The sequence below is a fragment of the Cnephaeus nilssonii genome (assembly GCF_951640355.1).
Source record: "Cnephaeus nilssonii genome assembly, chromosome: 11".
NCBI lineage: Eukaryota > Metazoa > Chordata > Mammalia > Chiroptera > Vespertilionidae > Cnephaeus > Cnephaeus nilssonii.
The window spans coordinates 69,389,846-69,407,911 of NC_137082.1; the positions used below are offsets into that span (position 1 = coordinate 69,389,846).

At 53.6% G+C, this 18,066-nt stretch overlaps 1 protein-coding gene across 2 annotated transcripts in view; it reads left to right on the forward strand.

Moving 5' to 3' along the window:
- The window catches only part of RIMS4 (regulating synaptic membrane exocytosis 4), a 47,610-nt gene extending 34,068 nt beyond the window's left edge, over positions 1-13,542 (forward strand). Inside the window, exons 2-6 of one of the 2 annotated variants that reach the window (XM_079783490.1) lie at positions 135-276; positions 10,163-10,275; positions 10,506-10,607; positions 11,250-11,389; positions 13,020-13,542. In XM_079783490.1, coding sequence (XP_079639616.1) covers positions 135-276; positions 10,163-10,275; positions 10,506-10,607; positions 11,250-11,389; positions 13,020-13,238 — 716 coding nt within the window. In that variant the 3' untranslated portion in view covers positions 13,239-13,542. The remainder of the gene's footprint in view (positions 1-134; positions 277-10,162; positions 10,276-10,505; positions 10,608-11,249; positions 11,390-13,019) is intronic. The other variant, XM_079783489.1, reaches the window with a different exon arrangement.
- The last annotated feature ends 4,524 nt before the right edge of the window (positions 13,543-18,066 follow it).

The window sequence follows — 18,066 nt, forward strand, 5'->3', positions numbered from 1 at the left end:
AGGAGGAAGTAGATGGGTTGGGGGTGGGACCAAAGCTGGCCACCACCAGCTACTGAAATGCTAACCAGATGTCTCGCCTCTCTGTCCTCTCCCACCCTGTCTCTCTCCTCATTTCCCTCTGTCTCTCTGCCAACAAGGGGACAGCCGGAGGCTGAAGGGGGCCATTCAGAGGAGCACGGAGACAGGCCTGGCGGTGGAGATGCCCAGCCGGACGCTGCGCCAGACCAGCCATGAGTCCATCGAGGACAGCATGAACAGCTACGGCTCGGAGGGCAAGTGAGTGTGCGCCCGGCTTGCCCCCAGGCCTCCTGGCTCTCGGTCTTCCCTGGCGTGGGGCGGGAGGGTCTCAGACTTTGAGGGGCATTGGCTGAGGGTTCCCACACTATCCTGTCTTCAGAAGGGAGGCAATGAAGCAAGGAAGCTCTGAGGAAGACTGAGGACTGCCAGACTCTGGTGCCTGACTGCCTGGATTTGAATCCTGGCTCCACCATCACTGGCTGTGTGACCTTGGTCATGTCTTCTCTCTGTGCCTCAGTTTCCTCATCTGTAAAATGAGGATAAATACTGACATTAAAGGGATGTTAGGAAGACTAAATGGGTTCATTTTTATAAAGAGAATACCACAGTGCTCAGCCTCCACCTTGGCTCCCCGAAATTTCGGGCCCTGCCTTACGGCTGGGGGTTTCTGCTGGCTGAAAGCCTTCCCACCTCCAGCCCCTCCTAAACAGGGCATCTCTGGCCTCTGTGATGGCCTTGCCTTGGCAGATGCTGCCGTTCCACCCACCCCTTAGAGAGACTTTCCGGAGGGCGAGAAGAGGAGGAGGACCGGCGGAAGGGAGAGGAGGAGGAGAAGGGAACAAATGTTTTCTTTAACCTGAGAAACTTGGCAAGGCAGCAAACTTGGAGGAAGATATTCTGGGCAGCTGGGTAGTAGTGGGTCCCTGCTGAGTTTCAGGGGGTCAGGAGGTTTGAGCCCTAGTCCTGGCTCTGCCACTTACCCCGCGTGGCCGTGGGCATGTTCCCTGGCCTGTCGAAACATCAGGAGGCCAGCGAACATCTCGTCTGTTGGCTTCCAGGCAGGTTGGAGGACCAGGCCACGGGAGGGTAGTGTGTGGTGCCGTGAGCAGTGACAGGAAGCCAAACACATACTCCCATTTTATAGAACAGGAGATAAAGGCTCGGAAGTGCCACACACCTTCTCCAAGGGGAACAGCATAGGAGGGTAATAAAGTTGTTGTGAGGACTAAGTGAGTTAATGTATGTGAAAGCACTTAGAATAGTGACTGACACATAGCAAGTGCGGTTATTATTCGCTGTCATGATTGTTGCTGACTTAGCTGCTGTTATTTGGATATTTTGCTCCTCAAGGTCAGATGCATCTTAATGGATACATTGAGCCACCCTAAACAAAATTGTGTCTATAAAGTGCTTAGCACAGGATACATGTTGGCTTTATAATTATTAAAAGATTTTAGATTCCCAGCCAGCATGGCTCAGTAGTTGAGCGTCGACCTATGAACCAGGGGGTCACGTTTAGATTCTCGGTCAGGGCACATGCCTGGGTTGTGGGCTTGATTCCCTAGTGTAGGGCGTGCAGGAGGCAGCCAATCAATGATTCTCATCATTAATATTTCTATTTCTCTCTCCTTCTTCTTTCCTCTCTGAAATAAATTTAAAAAAATATATATTTTTTAAAAGGGGGTTTGGGGTGCATGTCTTGAGCCCAGTTGAGGGAGGATTGGGTGGGTTGGAGGATGTGGGGTCAGCAGAGGGCAGAGTCTTGCCCGCCTGAGAGGGGCTGAGCTCAGCCAGGTGCTGCCAGCCTGCTCAACACCTGGGCGAGGAAAGGAAGGTGAAGGGACAGGTAGGGACCTTGAGCTGTGGTTGGCCTCCTCCTTTTTTGGGAGGTATTTTGGGCACTGGCAGGACCCAGATTCCAGACTCTGAAACAGGAGGGGGTGTGACCATCCTTCTCCTGAGCTCCTGCCACCCAGCCGAGGCTTATAGGAAGCCAGCGTGCTTGAGCAGCCCCGCCAGCCTGCGGCCCTGGGCGCTTCTGGGTCTGTCTGCCCCAGCCACTGGGTCACCGGGCGTGTGTATTCCTGCAGGTGGGCACAGGGGTGCTCCCATGTGGATGTTCATTTCAGCAAATGGGATCGGGCACTTACAGTGTACAAGACAATTGGGCTGTGCACCTTGGGGACCCTGCCTCCTTCTGACGAGGCAACTAGCAGTGGTGAGAACTTGCCAAGGACAGGCACAGAGAACTTGGGAAATTGCATCCTACCCAGGCCTTGGGGCTGGGGAAGGGGTGCATGTGGGTTGGGCCCCCGGTTAGTGAAGATCCATGGGCTCCAGATTATACTGTACCAGGTTACAGTGGCTTCGGCCCTCGCTGTTCCGGATATGGCCCCACAGCATTGGCATCCCCTGGAAGCTGGGTGGAATTGTAGCCTGTCAGGCTCCATCCCAGACCCTCTGAATCAGTCTGCGTTTAACACGGTCCCCAGGGGGCTCATGGGCCCATTAAGGTTGAGCAGCACTGGCTCAACGGTGATGCTCTAGAGCTAACACTTACTGAGCACTGGCTGTGTGCAGACACTGTGCTAAGAGCTTTTACACAAAATGACTCCTCTCATTCTCAGAGCAACCTGATGACGCTGGAACTGTTACTATCCCCATTTTACAGACAAGAAAATGTAAGCCAAGAGAGGTTAATTAACTTGCCCAAGGTCACACAGCCAGTAAGTGGCTTCAGATGCTGGGATTCAAATCCAGGCATTTGGAGTCTGCCCTTAACCATTACACTAGACCAGTGGTCGGCAAACTCATTAGTCAACAGAGCCAAATATCAACAGTACAACGATTGACATTTCTTTTGAGAGCCAAGTTTTTTTAAACTTAAACTTCTTCTAACGCCACTTCTTCAAAATAGACTCGCCCAGGCCGTGGTATTTTGTGGAAGAGCCACACTCAAGGGGCCAAAGAGTCACATATGGCTCGAGAGCTGCAGTTTGCCGACCACTGCAGTACTCTTTCCCTTATGTAATGGATGCATCTATTTCTGGAGATAGGTGATTCCAGGGTGGTTTGATGGCTAAATTATGCCATCAAGGGCCCCGAGTCCCTCCATCTATTCCCTCCGTAGGCCTCAGTAGGTTGGACTGATCCTGGTTCATCCCTGAAGCTAGGAAGGGCTTTCTTTCCTGAGCCTCTTTCTGCCCCATTGAAAAATGAGGTTGTGAATGTCAAAGGTAGAAGGGAATAGCTGTGGGTTTAGCAACCAGCCAAGCTCCCCCCACCACCAGGCCCATCTCCCCCAAAGGACATGGTTCAAGCCTCCTGAAAAAGGGCCACGAGAACAGTATCTCCCTGGACCCCCCTGAATCCTGAGATACGCCCTGGTGATTGGGTTCCTCGTGACCCAAGACATGGATTCGGTAGGTCATCGGAGGAGATTCCAGATAACCATGCGGAGGATTGCGTGAGAGAGACGGGTCGGGAATAACTGCACCTTGAGAAGCCAGCTGCCACCGTGGGCAGCCCAAGTCCAGTCCTCCGGGGACTCGGAGCCAGTGAGGAGCATGTGCCTGAGAGTCACCCCAGGATCCGAGGGAGTAAAGTATTGATACTCAGACTCAGCAGTTACTAGTTGATGACTGCTCGGGTTCACCCTCGTGCCCTTCCTGCACACAAGGGGCTCTGGAGGCCAGAGACAGTCCTCAGGGGCCAGACAAGCGCATGTGCTGCAGTCAGAAGTCAGTGTGACATGGTGAGGGCCAGGAGGCATTGGGGGCCGGGGGGTTGGCAGTCTGCTCCCCTCTCTGAGTGCACAGCACCATGTTCTGCTGCCCAAGCCAGAAACCTGGGGTTCTCCTAGACGGCTCCCCTTCTCTCACACTCCAGATCCAACCCATCCTTGGGCTCTATTCTTTCACTCCTAATTACCTCTCGACTCCATCCATTTCTCCCCATCGCTTCCCCTGTGGAGGAGCCCATCACTCCTGCCTGGACACCTGCACGTCCTCCTTTGGTTTGAACTCCACAGCCTGCCATTCAACACTTACTTCCTCTGGCCTCTGCCAGCCTCTCCCAGCCCCCAGCCTTGTGCCGCCACTCCAGCACCCTGAGCCTCTTACACGTCCCTCTCTCACCTCCAGGTCTTTCATTCGTTGCTCCCTCCTCCTCGCACCCCCTTTCCTATCCCTATTCCCGTGCATCCTCTGACTCACCCTCCTTCAGACCTCAGCTAAGAACTGGCACATAAGCTTCATCTCATGTGCCAGCTCTAGTTAATTGATAGTGGCTCCCTGGAGTGCTGTGTTGAGAAGGATTCTGGAGCCCAGTCAGGCTTGGCAGATGTGCTGAGGTTGATTAGCAATGTCTGCCCTGGGCGTGGGCAGGGGAAACGGAACAGCATGGTCTGCCCTTCCTCTGACTGTATCAGCAGCTTCCAGTTCATTCTTCCTCCATCACAGCACCTACCACTCTGTGGTAATTGTCACCTGTGTGTCTGTCTGTCCCACTAGACAGAGTTCAGTGCCTACCCACCAGGGGGCCTGGCCCACAGATGATATGCTGCAAATTTTGTTGAATGATGGGTAGGTACCATGAGCCGAAGCATGTACACATTTTACTTTCCCCACTCCTTCCCAGTCTCCTTCGTCACACAGAATCGGGGCCTCAGCATCCTCTCTGTAAACCCAATCTCTCCGAGCTGGCTGCCAGCGCCCCCCTGCTCCTTCCCTCTGCTTCTGGTTGTCCTGAGGTGTCTGGGTCATCAGCATCCAGCTCCCTGGGTGTCTGGGTCACGGTGCCCACAGCTCTAGAAAGCAGAGTGTGAGCTGATGGCAGGGCCACCTGGGCCCCGGGCTCAGAGGCTCATTCCTGCCAAGGCTGTTTGCTAATCACCAAAGACCCAGGAGGCTGGGTGGGTTGTCAGAACCCCCTTCCCGACCTGCAGTTAGCACAGTCATGGTGTCCGAAGGACAAACCAGGTCTGGATGTGGCTGTGAGCTAGGAGACAGGGCTTAATAAGCACTAGTGTTTGAGGAGCCTTTGACTATTCCTGAGGTGTTTCTCTTATTAATATCTACAACAGTACTGAGGGGGCATCCTGTCATTACCCTGAACCTCTAGAGATAATATATGTCCCTACTTCACCAAAAAGGAAATCCAGGCTCTGAGAGGTGTGTCTTAACAACTAGCGAGTGGGGAGTCAAGATTCAAATCCAGGCCTGCCTGACCCCAAAGTTTGGACTGCAAATCCCTGTACTCTGCTCTGGGCAAAGCTCTGGTCCCCTCAGGGCACATAGAGACAGTATAGCAAACTGGTTAAGAACATGAACTCTAGCCCTAGCCGGTTTAGCTCAGTGGGTAGAGCATCAGCCTTCCGACGGAAGGGTCCTGGGTTCAATTCCAGTCAAGGGCACATACCTTGGATGCAGGCTTGACCTTGGTCGGGTATGTGTAGGAGGCAGCCAGTTGATGTGTCTCTTTCACATGGATGTTTCTCTCTCTATGTCTCTCCCCCTGCCTTCCAGTCTCTCTAAAAATCAATAGAAAAATATCCTCGGGTGAGGATTAACAACAACAAAAAGATGAACTCTAGACCAGACTCCCAGGGTTCAAACCCCGGGTCTACCACTTACTAGCCATAGCCCTTGGTTGGGTTACTTGATTTTTCCCATCTGTAAAAGGGATGTTGGTAATGTGTACCTAACTTCCATTGAGTTGTTAAATGAGAATGAAACACGTTAATGTTGCTAACCTAGTACTATCTGTGCTTGGCTCAGGACAAGGTTTTAATAAATTAAAATAAATAAATCCCTGGCTTCATGCCCATGAGCCATACTCTCATAGCAGGCAGGGTGTGGGGAGAAGAGGGGACAGGCAGGTTTGGAATTGTCTTGAATGCTGGAGAAGCCGCAGTCAGGATTATGTGAAGCTGTGTATCCTGGCCTGTAATCAACTCTGCTACAACGCTTGTTTTGAAAATGTGAATTTGTTCCAACACGATTGAAATATTAGGGAATAATTTAGCATAGCACACATTTTGCCTTTGCTCAGGTACGACTTCATGCACAAGAAACAGTAGGTGAACACAGAAAATTTGCATCCATGTAGGAAAACACACACACACACACACACACACACACACACACACACACACCTCAAACATAACCTGCTCCTTCAGTTCCCGTGTGTTATCCCATCCACACCCGGTGTTTCTGTCCATTTCAACAGCCCTCCTTCCCCTTCACACTAACTTCCAGGCTGCAGTCCTTCTGACACTCATTAACACAAGCAAACTTCAGGGCATCTTCAGAGTAAAGCACCATATTGACTGTAGTATTTCTGCATTTCTTAACCATTCAACATGTGCAAGACCGTGCTACCATTTTTACTATGTTCCTGTCTTTCTTTTTTTGGCTGTGATACTGACATAGTATTTGGGTGTTGTGCCATAACCCCATTTTCCCCATAAGCTCTGTGATTTTTATTGTAGGATTGTGCATGCACAGTAATTTTTAGGAATATATATTTCATGTTATGGCGGAACTGACTGCATGATAGGCTCAGCAAGCCTGTGGGAAGGTGGATGGACGGTGGACATGTGGGACAGGTGGTGAATGGATGGACAGAGAGCTCATAAACCGCCCAAGCCTTTCCGAACCAGGAAGGCTGTACAGCCTTTTAATTTCAGATGCAATTGGGACAGGTGATCTGTCTGGAAAAGAGTCAAACCCCCAATAACTCGATTACCTCTCTAACCATGGAAAATCCAGGGCCAAACAGAGGTCGAAGATTAATAATAAAAGACAAATGGGTTTCAGCTCCTCAAACAAAACTAACAGGATTTGAAATGCAGATAATCTCATTTCACCATTAACACAAGATAAAACGCCAGTAGAGAACGGGTTGCAATCCTGTTCCAGGCCTCTGTGTGCCGTGCACCTCCGGGAGGACCCACCTGCTGCAGCCCCCATGCCCCCCACCCCAGGCCCGGGCTTGGGCTCAGGCATCCAGATGTTGCGCTTCCTAACAGGTCTGGAATCAGAAATGCCAGGAAAATGCCAAAGAGGGAGATGAGGCTCTTCCAGTCTGGGTAGCAGGCTCAGTATCTCAGTCCTTTATTCCATTTGCCAGGTCCTGGGCCAAGCACCTTGCCTGCATTATCTCACTGCCTTTCCCCAACGACTCAGCAAGGCGATTGCAATTTATTCCCATTTTATATCGCTCAGAGAGGGTGCACAGCACTGGAATTCAGGGTCTATATTATGCCAAAGTCCAGTCTTAACCACTGTATTTTTCCAGTTTGGGACCAGCTAAAGGGTGTGGCAGTGAACATTTATTGAATTCCTTCTGCATACCAGGCATAGTCTATGAGGTAGCATGTATGTGGCAATAATTCAACAAGCTCTTTGCAAATGGATCCAATGAGCAGAGATTTTCGGCGCCCACCCATGGAACGGCTGTGCACTGTCCATGAGGTAGGTGTGGTCTTGTTTGCAGATAAGGAGATTCAAGTGCAGACACACCACCAGCTTGCCAGCAGTTGGCTGGGAGGAGCAGGGGCAGGTCTGACTTTGCATCCACTGCCTTCCCTCCCACTCCTGGAAGACCCCGAGGTGGAGTGGGGTCTCCAGTGCAGCCGGCCCTCTGGCCAGCAGGGACCTGCCACCACTGTATTCTTCCTTCCTCCAGCCCCACGGAGCATGTGATAACCTGTTCAAACCCGTTCAGGGTTTCTGGGGCGTCTGCTTGGTTCCTTGGCAGCCGGCGAGGCACCCTGGGATGGGAAACCAGGCAGCCGCCCAGATATTATAAACAATTACTGCTAATTACCAGGCCTGCCAGTTCCCCATTGTCTGCTCACAATCTCACCAGGAACCGAGGAGTCGACAGGGACGATGTTGGAGGAAACTTTCAATTGCAGGCTCTGCTTGGGAGGCTGGGCCCCTTCGGTGACTTGGAATTTAAGCGGCACTGACTTTTTTCAGGCTTTTGGAGTCCCCAGACCCTTCCTCAGATGGCCAGGAGGTTGGGGTGGGAAAGAGACAGGTGTGGAGTGAGAGAGCCTGGGTCTCAGCTGTGGTGCTGTCAATGGAGGGTCTTCGGGTTTGCAAGAATAATAGGTACTCATTTCTGTCCCCAGATATTTACGTTATTTTTCCTGTACTTTCTCTATGATGCTGTTGCGTAATTGTTGAGCTAAGAGATTCAGGAGTCCGACTGCTTGGATTCAAATGCCACTCTGCCTCTGTCTCGGTTTGGCCTTCTCTGGATGCAGCGGGAACAGGTGCTCCGCTCTGGGGCGTGGAGGGTCTCACAGCTTCACTTCACAGGATACCTGGCAGCCATTGCTGCAAAGCATCGTGCCCTTTGCTCAGCCCCACCCAGTAAGAAGGACGGCCACAGTTCTCTCTGCTTTCGGATTCGCAGACCTGGCCGGGGCTTCCTGCCCTCCCTCAGCGCCGCCAGCCCAGCTCGGGGACCCCGGCCTTCCTCGAGGACCCTCCCGCTTCCCTGACCTTCTCCCTCCCACCCTGACCTCCTGCGCTCTCCCAGGCTGGGGTTTTTGTTTGCTTGTTTATTTGGAGGCAGGGCAGCCTAGTTTTGCACCTGTCCTTCTAAGTCTGTTTCTTTTTAGATTTGAAGCTCAAAAGCCAGGAATCTGACTGTCTTGTTTCCTGGCTCCGGCCTGGATGGGGAAAGGGTGTCAGGGGGTGGTAGGAAATCATGAAAATGATGCCCGGCCATTGTGACTCAGTGGTTAAGCATCGACCGAGGAACTAAGAGGTCACTGGTTCAATTCCCAGTCAGGGCACATGCCCGGGTTGTGGGCTTGATCCATAGTAGGGGGCATGCAGGAGGCAGCCTATCGATGTTTCTCTCATCAATGTTTCTATCTATCATTTTCCCTTCCTCTAAAAATCAGTAAAAACATATATACATATGTAAATATATGAAAATGAGAAGCACACAGGCTAAAATGTGTAATTATTATCCTACAGCAACTCTGCCGATAAGTAAAAACCGGATTTATTAGAATGATGCTGGGGTGTCTCACATGGTTGAGGAAGAGCTGAGCAGCCAGGACTAGGTTGCTAGTAGTTTGAGGCCCTTTGCGAGGATAGGCCATTCACACGGCTCAGACTTAGGAGATGGGAATTTTATTATTCCCCTTTCAGAGAAAATTAACGAAAATAGGCTTAAGCAAAGGACATTATTATAATTGTTGTTGTTATTACTATTGATTTGTGTAACTAAAAAAAAAAAGTAGTTTTTGCTTCAGGCAGAGCTTGATCCAGGAGCTCACGCAGTGCTGCCAGTTTGATGGCTTCATTCATGGACTCCAGGTGGCAGCAAGAGAGCTGCCCGAGGCTCCAGTCCATTCAGGTTCAGGTCTGGTGGGAAAAGAGCTTCTCACTCCCTACAGTTCAAAGAAGCTTCCCAACCAGATTCCTGTGGCCGAATTGGCCACGCACCTGCCTTTGAGCTAGTCACTGACCAAGGGAAGGATTGGTCAGGATGAGCTCACACCAGCCTCTGGAGCCAGGTCTGCTCCACTCCGTGGGAGTCAATACCATGGGGAGGGGGCTCCCCAAAGGAACAGGATAAACATTGGGCAGCCTACAGCAGCAACAAATGCGGACCTCCAAGGTCCAGCCACTGGCCCCATGGATCTCAAACTGTCAGGTGCGAATGACTCTTCTGGGATCATGTTAAAAGGCAGGTTCTGATTCAGCAGCTGGGGGTGGAGAGGGGCCCAGTTCCGTTTCTAATGAGCTCTCAGGTGATGCTGGTCCCTGGACCACACTGAGTATCATGGCATTAAACCATAGGAGCCAGGCACCAACAAGCATCATCTCCCGACATGCCTACAACCACCTCAAGAGGCAGGTATCACCTTACCCATTTCATGGAGGTGGAACCTAAGGCTGGGCGAGGAGAGATAGCGAGATGGTACCGGAGAGTTTAGGGCCGTGGAGATAGAAGGGAGGGAGAGGCAGGGCATGTGTCTGCCTGAGGCGGGGTGATGGATGTGGACAGAATCATCGTGGCATGAGGGACATTCTAGAGTTGACTACCTGAGCCATCTGAGTCCTTGGTTGGCCCCTGGGAACAATGGTTTTTATCTCCTTCTTTCTTCTTACAGCCTTAACTACGGGGGCGTCTGCCTGGCATCGGATGCACAGTTCAGTGACTTCCTGGGCAGCATGGGGCCAGCGCAGTTTGTGGGCCGCCAGACCCTGGCCACCACACCGATGGGTAAGCGCCCCGAGATCTGTTCCTGAGGGGGGTTCCCATGGGAAGGCTTGCGTCACCCCTTCTTCCCCTCTGTGTTGGCTGCATTTGCTGGAGCCTGGGCATGTGGTGTGGGAGTTATTTGGGGCTGGGAGCAGAGGAAGGGGACTTAACCCTAAGCAGATAGGAAGGTCTGAGTCCTGGAATGAACTTTGAAGCCACTTCCCAGTCTCATCTGTTGAGGCCTCTTGCAGGGGACGTGGAGATTGGCTTGCAGGAGCGGAATGGTCAGCTCGAAGTGGACATCATCCAGGCGCGGGGACTGACGGCCAAGCCAGGCTCCAAGACACTGCCAGGTGTGGTGAGCCCTGCCCACTGCAAGGTGGGGTGGAGGTTGGGGAGCATGTCTGGAGGGATATATGGGTCTAGAAGAGAGAATATTGAGCCCCACTGTGGAGGACTCCTTTGTCTCAACTCTAGTGACTCACAAAGAACTGGTGACTCAGGGTTTGTTCTGGGGACTCAGTTGAGATGGTCAGCTGACCTTCTCGGCTGACCTTGTCAGTACCCCCTACTGACCAAGGTAAGGATTGGTCAAGATGAGCTCACACCAACCTCTGGAGCCAGGTCTCCCCTGCTTATGATTATACCCCGGTGCCTGGTAGGGTGCTTGGCACACAGTGGGCGATCAGGAAACATTTGTTCAGTGAATGGGTAGCGATGAATGTATAAGCCAGGGAAGGAGAGGGTGAGTCAGTGACAGAGAAAGGAAACAGGTGAGTACAGAGTGAGCAAGGGAAGGAGGTGGAATAGGCCCCACCAGCCCTGGCTGCACCCTACCACCCACACCTACCACCTGGCTTGGTCCTATTGTCTCCTCCCACGGCCCCAAGGGGGCACTCTGATCCCCGTTGGTGGTAGGCAGCCTCCCCCTGCTGTGCCTTGTGCCCACCATTGGAGCCCACACTACAACTCACCCTGCTGGCCTCTGTTCCCAGCGGCCTATATCAAGGCCTACCTGCTGGAGAATGGCGTCTGCATTGCCAAGAAGAAGACCAAAGTCGCTCGCAAGTCATTGGACCCACTGTATAACCAGGTGCTGCTGTTTCCTGAGAGTCCCCAGGGCAAAGTCCTACAGGTGAGGGGCGTGTGTGTGTGTGTGTGTGTGTGCGCGCGCGCGTGCGCGTGCACATGCATGCACAGCATTAGAGGGAGAGGAAGGTGCCCCTGGGGAGGAGGTAGAGTGCTGTGATCAAAGCTCCACAACTTGCTGTGCAACTTTGAACACGTTTCTTTGAGCCTCAGGTTCTTCATCTGTAAAATGGGGACATTAGTAGTACCTACTAATAATATGACAGTAACAGTAAGATGTTAGCTTTGTGTAAGAAAAGTATTTGCAAGTTTGGCCTATCATAAGTGCTCTACAAATGGCTCCCATCATCATAATCATCATTATATATCATCATCATCATCATCATCATCATCATCATCATCAGCATCAGCCTCTGGAAGCCAGGGCCTGGCCTGAAGCACAGTGATAATAAACCGGGAGCCTTTTGAGTATCCTGACATGTGTTTGGCCCTCTGGCCATAAGGAGAACCCTAGTGGTGACTGAGACCTGGAGCAAGAAACAGCTGCCCATTGTGGGTACCGGCAGGGCCCAGGTGAGAGGCCTGCAGGAGCCATGTGCCTGTCCTCTCGGTGCTGTCTTTTGGGCATGTGTGGCTTGTACCTAATTTCTTGCCCCTCACCTGGGCAGGCAAAGCCAATGAGGATGGGGCTAAGGTGTTACAATTGCCAAGACAGTGGGACTTTTGCTAAACTGAGAAGCCCAGTTCCTGTCTGTGACAGAGTTTTTCAGCCTGTGGGTTGAGGTCCATCAGTGAATTGTGAACTCAATTTAGCTGGTCTCAGCAGTTTTGTGTTTTGTTTTTCAATGGAATGGATAGGAGAGAAAACATTTCTCACTCATAGTAAGGTAAGTCTTTCGTGGGACACTCCCTTCAGCTGTGAAGCCCATGTGTGCATGGCTAAGGATGATCCCTGTCAGAAATGTTTGCCAAGCCTTGGTTGGTGTCGCTCAGTGTTAGAGCATCAGCCCTAGCACTGAAGGGTCGCAGGTATGATTTCTGGTCAAGGGCAGGTCAAGGGCACATACTTAGGTTGCAGGTTTGATCCCCAGCCTGGGTTGGGACACATGGCACATGCAGGAGGCAACCAATTGATGTTTCGCTGTCTCTCCCTTCCTCCCTCCCTTAGACTCTTTCTAAAAAAAAAAAAAAATCCATGGAAAAAATACCCTTAGGTGAGAATTAACAACAACAAAGTCTGCAAAAACCCTTCAAATACAATTTAAAACAAGCAGAAAACCATCCAGATACGGTGCATGTGCCTGCCACTTTTTAAAACTTGGTTTCACAAGGAGGGTTCTGGGGCTTTGGAAGCAGAGGGTCCATGGGGGATGCAGGGAGGGAACTCAGGATGCAGGGTCAGCCCTTGACTTGGACTCAAAGATGGGGCATGTGGAGCATGGACTGGAACAGAGAGGGCAAGACTGGAGGCAGAAAGCCATCTAGGCGAACAATGATTGAAGTGCTGAGGTCAGGATAATAGGGTCGAACTTGAGTGATTGTAAGGTTGAGCAATTGTAAGGCGGTTGAATCCACAGGACTCGGAGGTGAACTGGGCAGAAGGGTGACCCCAGGGTCTGTTTATGGACCTGTGAGTGGACTGGATGATGGGAACCCTTGTGTCTCTTGCCCCACAGGTGATCGTGTGGGGGAACTATGGACGGATGGAGCGGAAGCAGTTCATGGGTGTGGCCCGCGTGCTGCTGGAGGAGCTGGACTTGACCACCCTGGCCGTGGGCTGGTACAAGCTCTTCCCCACCTCCTCCATGGTGGACCCAGCCACGGGGCCCCTGCTCCGGCAGGCATCCCAGTTGTCCCTCGAGAGCACCGTGGGGCCCTGCAGTGAGCAATCTTAGTGCCAGGAACGGGGAGGGGCTCCCTGAGATGGCCTGGAGACCACCCAGCCCCGACCTGGGACCCCAGGCCCAGGGGCATCTTGAACAGAGGAGGACGGGGTTCTCCCCCACGGTGGGGAAGCAGAATAGGGAGACCTACCCCCCTTGGGACCCTCCTCACCCCTCTTTGCCTCCTATCCCCTGAGACCTTTCCTTTCCCAGTGGGATTGGCTGCACTTTTGACTTGGCCGGTTCTTGACCTGGTGGATGTGGCTGCAATCTGAAGAAGGGAAAGACTGAGGCGGCAGAGCAAACCACTCTCCTGCCCCAGACACTATCTGACTGCTCCCCTCTCTGCGTCCTCGGAAGCTCGCTCCCCGGAGCCAAGTCCAGAACCCAGCAGCCATCTCCATGGTGCCAACTACCAGCAAGTGTCTTTCCTGCGGCACCGGGTTCAGGCAGCTACACCTGCCCCAGAGCTGATGGGGCAGCTTTGCAAGGATCCGGAGCCAGCTCCGAGGGGCCCAGAGCCCCCCGCTTCAAGAGGAGCTCCGGCCTCCCTCCGCCTGCCCGTGGGAGAAGCTTTGCCGCAGCCTGTCCAAGTCCATCTGTCTGTCCCCTCCTGCCTGCCTCTCTTCCCGTGGAATTGGGGTCCAGCAGGGACCAAAGGGAAGGAGGTGCCCAGGGCCTGGCACAGACCCCCGGGGTGCCTTGCTCTGTGCGATGGAAACAAGATGCTGTGGAGACTGTGGGACTGGAAGGGACTTTGTCGTCTGGGTTTTGGTGGAGGAGCTGTGGGACCTTCATTTCTCAGAACCCCAAGCCCAGAGGGCTCACTGTCTCTGCATTTTGGGGTGTTGGATTGGAGAGGGAATCTAGGGAAAGCTGGGTTTGGGATTGGTGGTGCCAAGGTGAGGGGTCTCCCAAATAGGAGGATCCCTTCTGGTTGGATGAGGTCAAAAGTCATCTTGCCTATCCCTTTGCCTCCAGGCTAGGGGCCTGGAGAGGCCACAGATCTCCCCTATTTTAGTCTTTTTAAATAAACCATGTGTACTAAGGGCAGAACCCACTGCCCTGGCCTCAGTTTCCTTGGCTCAAGGAGAGAAAGAGAGGAGGTATGAGTCCAAGAACCGTGAGATTCCTTCTCAAGCAGGGCCTGGGTAGCTGCCTTCCTGGCCCAGCCCTCCCCAGGGCCCACGGAAGCCCTTTGCATGCTGGGGAGGACTCGGGCTGGCCCCTCTTTATAGAAGCACATTTCTGCCACCTCCCCTGGGAGGCACCCAGCAGTTCACCACCCCTCATTACCCAGTCCCTGCTGTGTAGGGCGTAGTCCAGGTTAGCTGGGTAGTTAGTGTTCTAAGCCCTGGGGCCTGTCCTTAGCTCGCTCGTAGTTCTCACAGAGTCCCAGAGCGGGGTGGAGAGGAGACACAAGTACATTCCAGGAGACCACGGTCTCCTTGCTGGCCTGGGCCTTGGGCTCAGGAGGCCAGCCCTCCTCCCCCTGCCTTCCCCTCCCCCTGTAGGATTGTAGCTGGAGCTGCCCACTATACTCAGATGTTCTGATTTATTATCCTTGGTACTGATTTTATTTATGAAGCATTCCTGAGGATGTGAGCCTTGGTGGAGGGGGCCTGGACGCTATTAGAAGGGGTGGTTTTCCTCTGAGGACACCCGGCTGTGTCCAGTCCCACCTTGTCCCTGGTTCCACTATAGGCTACTGACCAGGTGATTCTTTCACCTGGAATTCCTTAGCCCCACCTCCACCCCCACCTCTCCTCCCCGGCCTGTTTGAGCCCTGGGCATCCTTTCAAGTCTGGTTGGGTTCAGTTGCCTCCATGGAGCCCTCACACTGCATTGGGAAGGGGTGATGAAAAGGCCCCTTCACCCAGGAGGCCTTCAGAGCTCCCGGGGTTTGTGGGGGTGGAACCCCAAGACTTGGTCCGGAGGCAGCTGGGCTCTGGATGGACGGGCATCTGAGGCCCAGCAGCAGCCCTCACTGTTTGTTTGTTTTAACCAGTGTGATTTCTCTGGTGTTCGTTTATTACTCGCCATTTGGAATATTTTGAGCCAGGAGAGCACCTTCTCTCTCTGCAGCTGTCACCGCTCTGGTTGTACAGGGGTAGTTTTCAAAGACGGGGCAGAGCCTGCTGTCCCAGCCAGAGGGAGAGGAGGCTCGGTGCTCCCCAGCCTGAGCCCACCCTCTGGTGTCTGCGCAGCATTCCTAAAGAGGGAGAGGGCTCCAAAGCAATAACAACATCCTGGGGGTGCCCCCAAGGGCCCCCTCACTGACTTTCTTGTTTGTTCTGTGAAATCTCAGCTCACCTCCTGGAGGGGTGGGGTGGGCGGGGGCTGGAGCCCTTTTTCTTTGTATCATCGTTGTGAGCACATTCCCCCTTCCAAGGGGCTCTGACCCCCCATTTAGCGTGGGCACCACCATGTCCTCACCCGGGGATAGGGGTTTGGGGAGGGGGTGACTATGCTCATTATTAGCTTTGGGAACCTTCAAGCGCATCCTGTCCCCACTGCTGTCAGAGCCTTTGCAGCTCAAACTCCCCCATTTGGACAGGATCAGAGAGGGCGGAGTTGGGGGGAGTCGGGTGGGGAGGAGCTGGGTCTCTAGGGGAACCGAGTTTATTTTTCAATCTCTGGTCCGAAGGTCACATGCAGCGGTAGCGTGGGAGTTAGTCTTCTCCAGAATCTGCTTTTCATTCTAAAGGGAAAGGGGCTTTGGGACCATTAGTCAAGTCATTTCCATTTTACAGACTAGGAGAGAGAGGCCAGTGCAGCAATTGCACCTGTAAGTTCAGTGGGCCGCCTCCTACCTGAGGCTGCCCTGGAGCCAGGGCAGGGTGAAGGGGGCCACCATTTCTCACCACCCTTCCTCCTCCCCCCTCTCCGTGGAGCCTCCCAGTGGCCTTGAAAAGATGTGAAGGGCACATTGTAGCACACCTGAGAGGTGAGGACACCGGCCCAGAATCAGGAAGTGACGTGCCCAAGACTCCTCAGTAAATCAGAACAGGGCTCCCTTGTGCTTCCTTCCTTCACGGGACAGGAGACCATAGCTCCCGGGCATGTCTGCTAAGGTGAGTAGTTGGGGCCTTTAAGCCCTGGGTCATCCACTCCTGCTTGGTTCCATCCCTGCGGGCCAGTAATCTTTCTGGGCCTGGGTTTGGGGAAGAGCGTTTGCCCTAGAGATCTAGCTCTCCTGGGGGTCTGGCCCAGCTGACTGAGGGTTTGTCCAGGCCTTGGTGACTGGGTGGGGGCTCCCGCCGAGGGGCCATAACTCCCTAGGACCAACTCGAGGGAGGTAAGAGGCTCACTTCCTGGCGGGGGCTGCATGGGTGAGGCTGCATCTCCAGGAGATCCTCACAACCTTCAGATGTAATGTCTGATCTTCCCGTTGTGTTTGTTTTCAAAGTGCTTTTACCCTTACAGGATCCCCTGGGCAGAAGGTGGGGGGCCCTTATCAGCCCCATTTTGAAGAGGGGGAAGCTGAGGCCCTGGGTGGGGAACGTCCCTGCTAGGGTCCCACTGTGAGTTAGTGGCTGAGCACAGACTAGAACGCAGTCCTCCCAGCCGCTCGGAGCTTCCGCCCCGTAAGTACAGCCGTTTCGGGGGTGGCTATGCACTTTACAAGCTGATTCACCATCCAGGTCCTTAAACCAGGAGCTCCCGGGCACACTGCCGTGTTCAGCACAGCACGTAGCCCCCTTCCCCTTGGAGCACAGCTGTTGCGTCAGGCAAGGCCACCTGTGTTTATTTATTGAGCAGCAGCATTGTGCCAGGCCCAGGGGACCGGGCCATCCCCCGTTTCCCTGCGAGGACCCCCACAGCCCTCAGGGAGGGCCCCGTGTCTGTGTGGCAGCGCCTCAGTGATGAGAAGCTTTCATGTCCATGAGCTCATCTGACTCACAAACCCCGTAGGGAGGCTGGTCGTGCCCATTTTACTCATGGCTTCTGGGAGAGCAACGTGGAGACTTGAACCCAGGGCCTCAGACAGCAGCTCTGGAGCCCCTTCACTCTTCAACTGCCTCCTGAGGAGGTGGCAGGAAGGCAGGACCCGGGATCCTCAGCCTGAGGCCTCTCCATCCACCAACCTCCCCTTCGTTCCCTCTCCAGGAGCGGGAGCCGCCCGGGCCTTTGGGGAGGGAGGGTTTCCGGCCCCTGGGTTGGGGTGGGTCACGTTGCATTGTGTTCATGACCATGTAGCTCATGTTGACGATTAAAGTTTTTGGCTTTTCTAACTGGTCTTGCTCTGCTTTGTGTGGAGGCTGTTCTGGCTGGGAAGCTAAGGGCAGCTGTTTTAAGGGGCCGGGTGCTGCGGATGTCGGCATGTCCCACCATGGCCTTTTGTGATGCCCGCCCTTGGTCCTGAACCAGGGACCCTTCCAGGGATGCATAGGAGGGAGCAAGATTCTAGGTGAACCCCATCATTTTACAGATGAGATGTAACAGAGGACCAGATAGGGGATGGGGTTTACCAAAGTCACATTGCGGGGGACTAGCAGGACCCAGATCTCACAACTCCCCGACAAGAGTTGGTCTCACAGCCGTCCGTCGCGTCCAGGTGGCCTCAGTGACATGGTGGGTGTCAGCAAGGCCCCTGATCCCGAAGTGGGACTGGCCCAGGACAAAGAGCGTCCGCTTGGGTGGGGAGAATGCGCTTCAGTCCCACCTGGGCCAGTTCCTCTCTACATGCTGAACAAGATCGTTTAAACAGGGCAGCGATTTGCCCGCGGGTCCACGCTGGGCGGCAGGCAGGTCCGTTCCTATCAGTCCATATCCTTCCTGGCTTCTCATGGTGTGAGCAGCTGGCCTCACAGGTGGGATTCCAGTCTCCAAAGCTGTG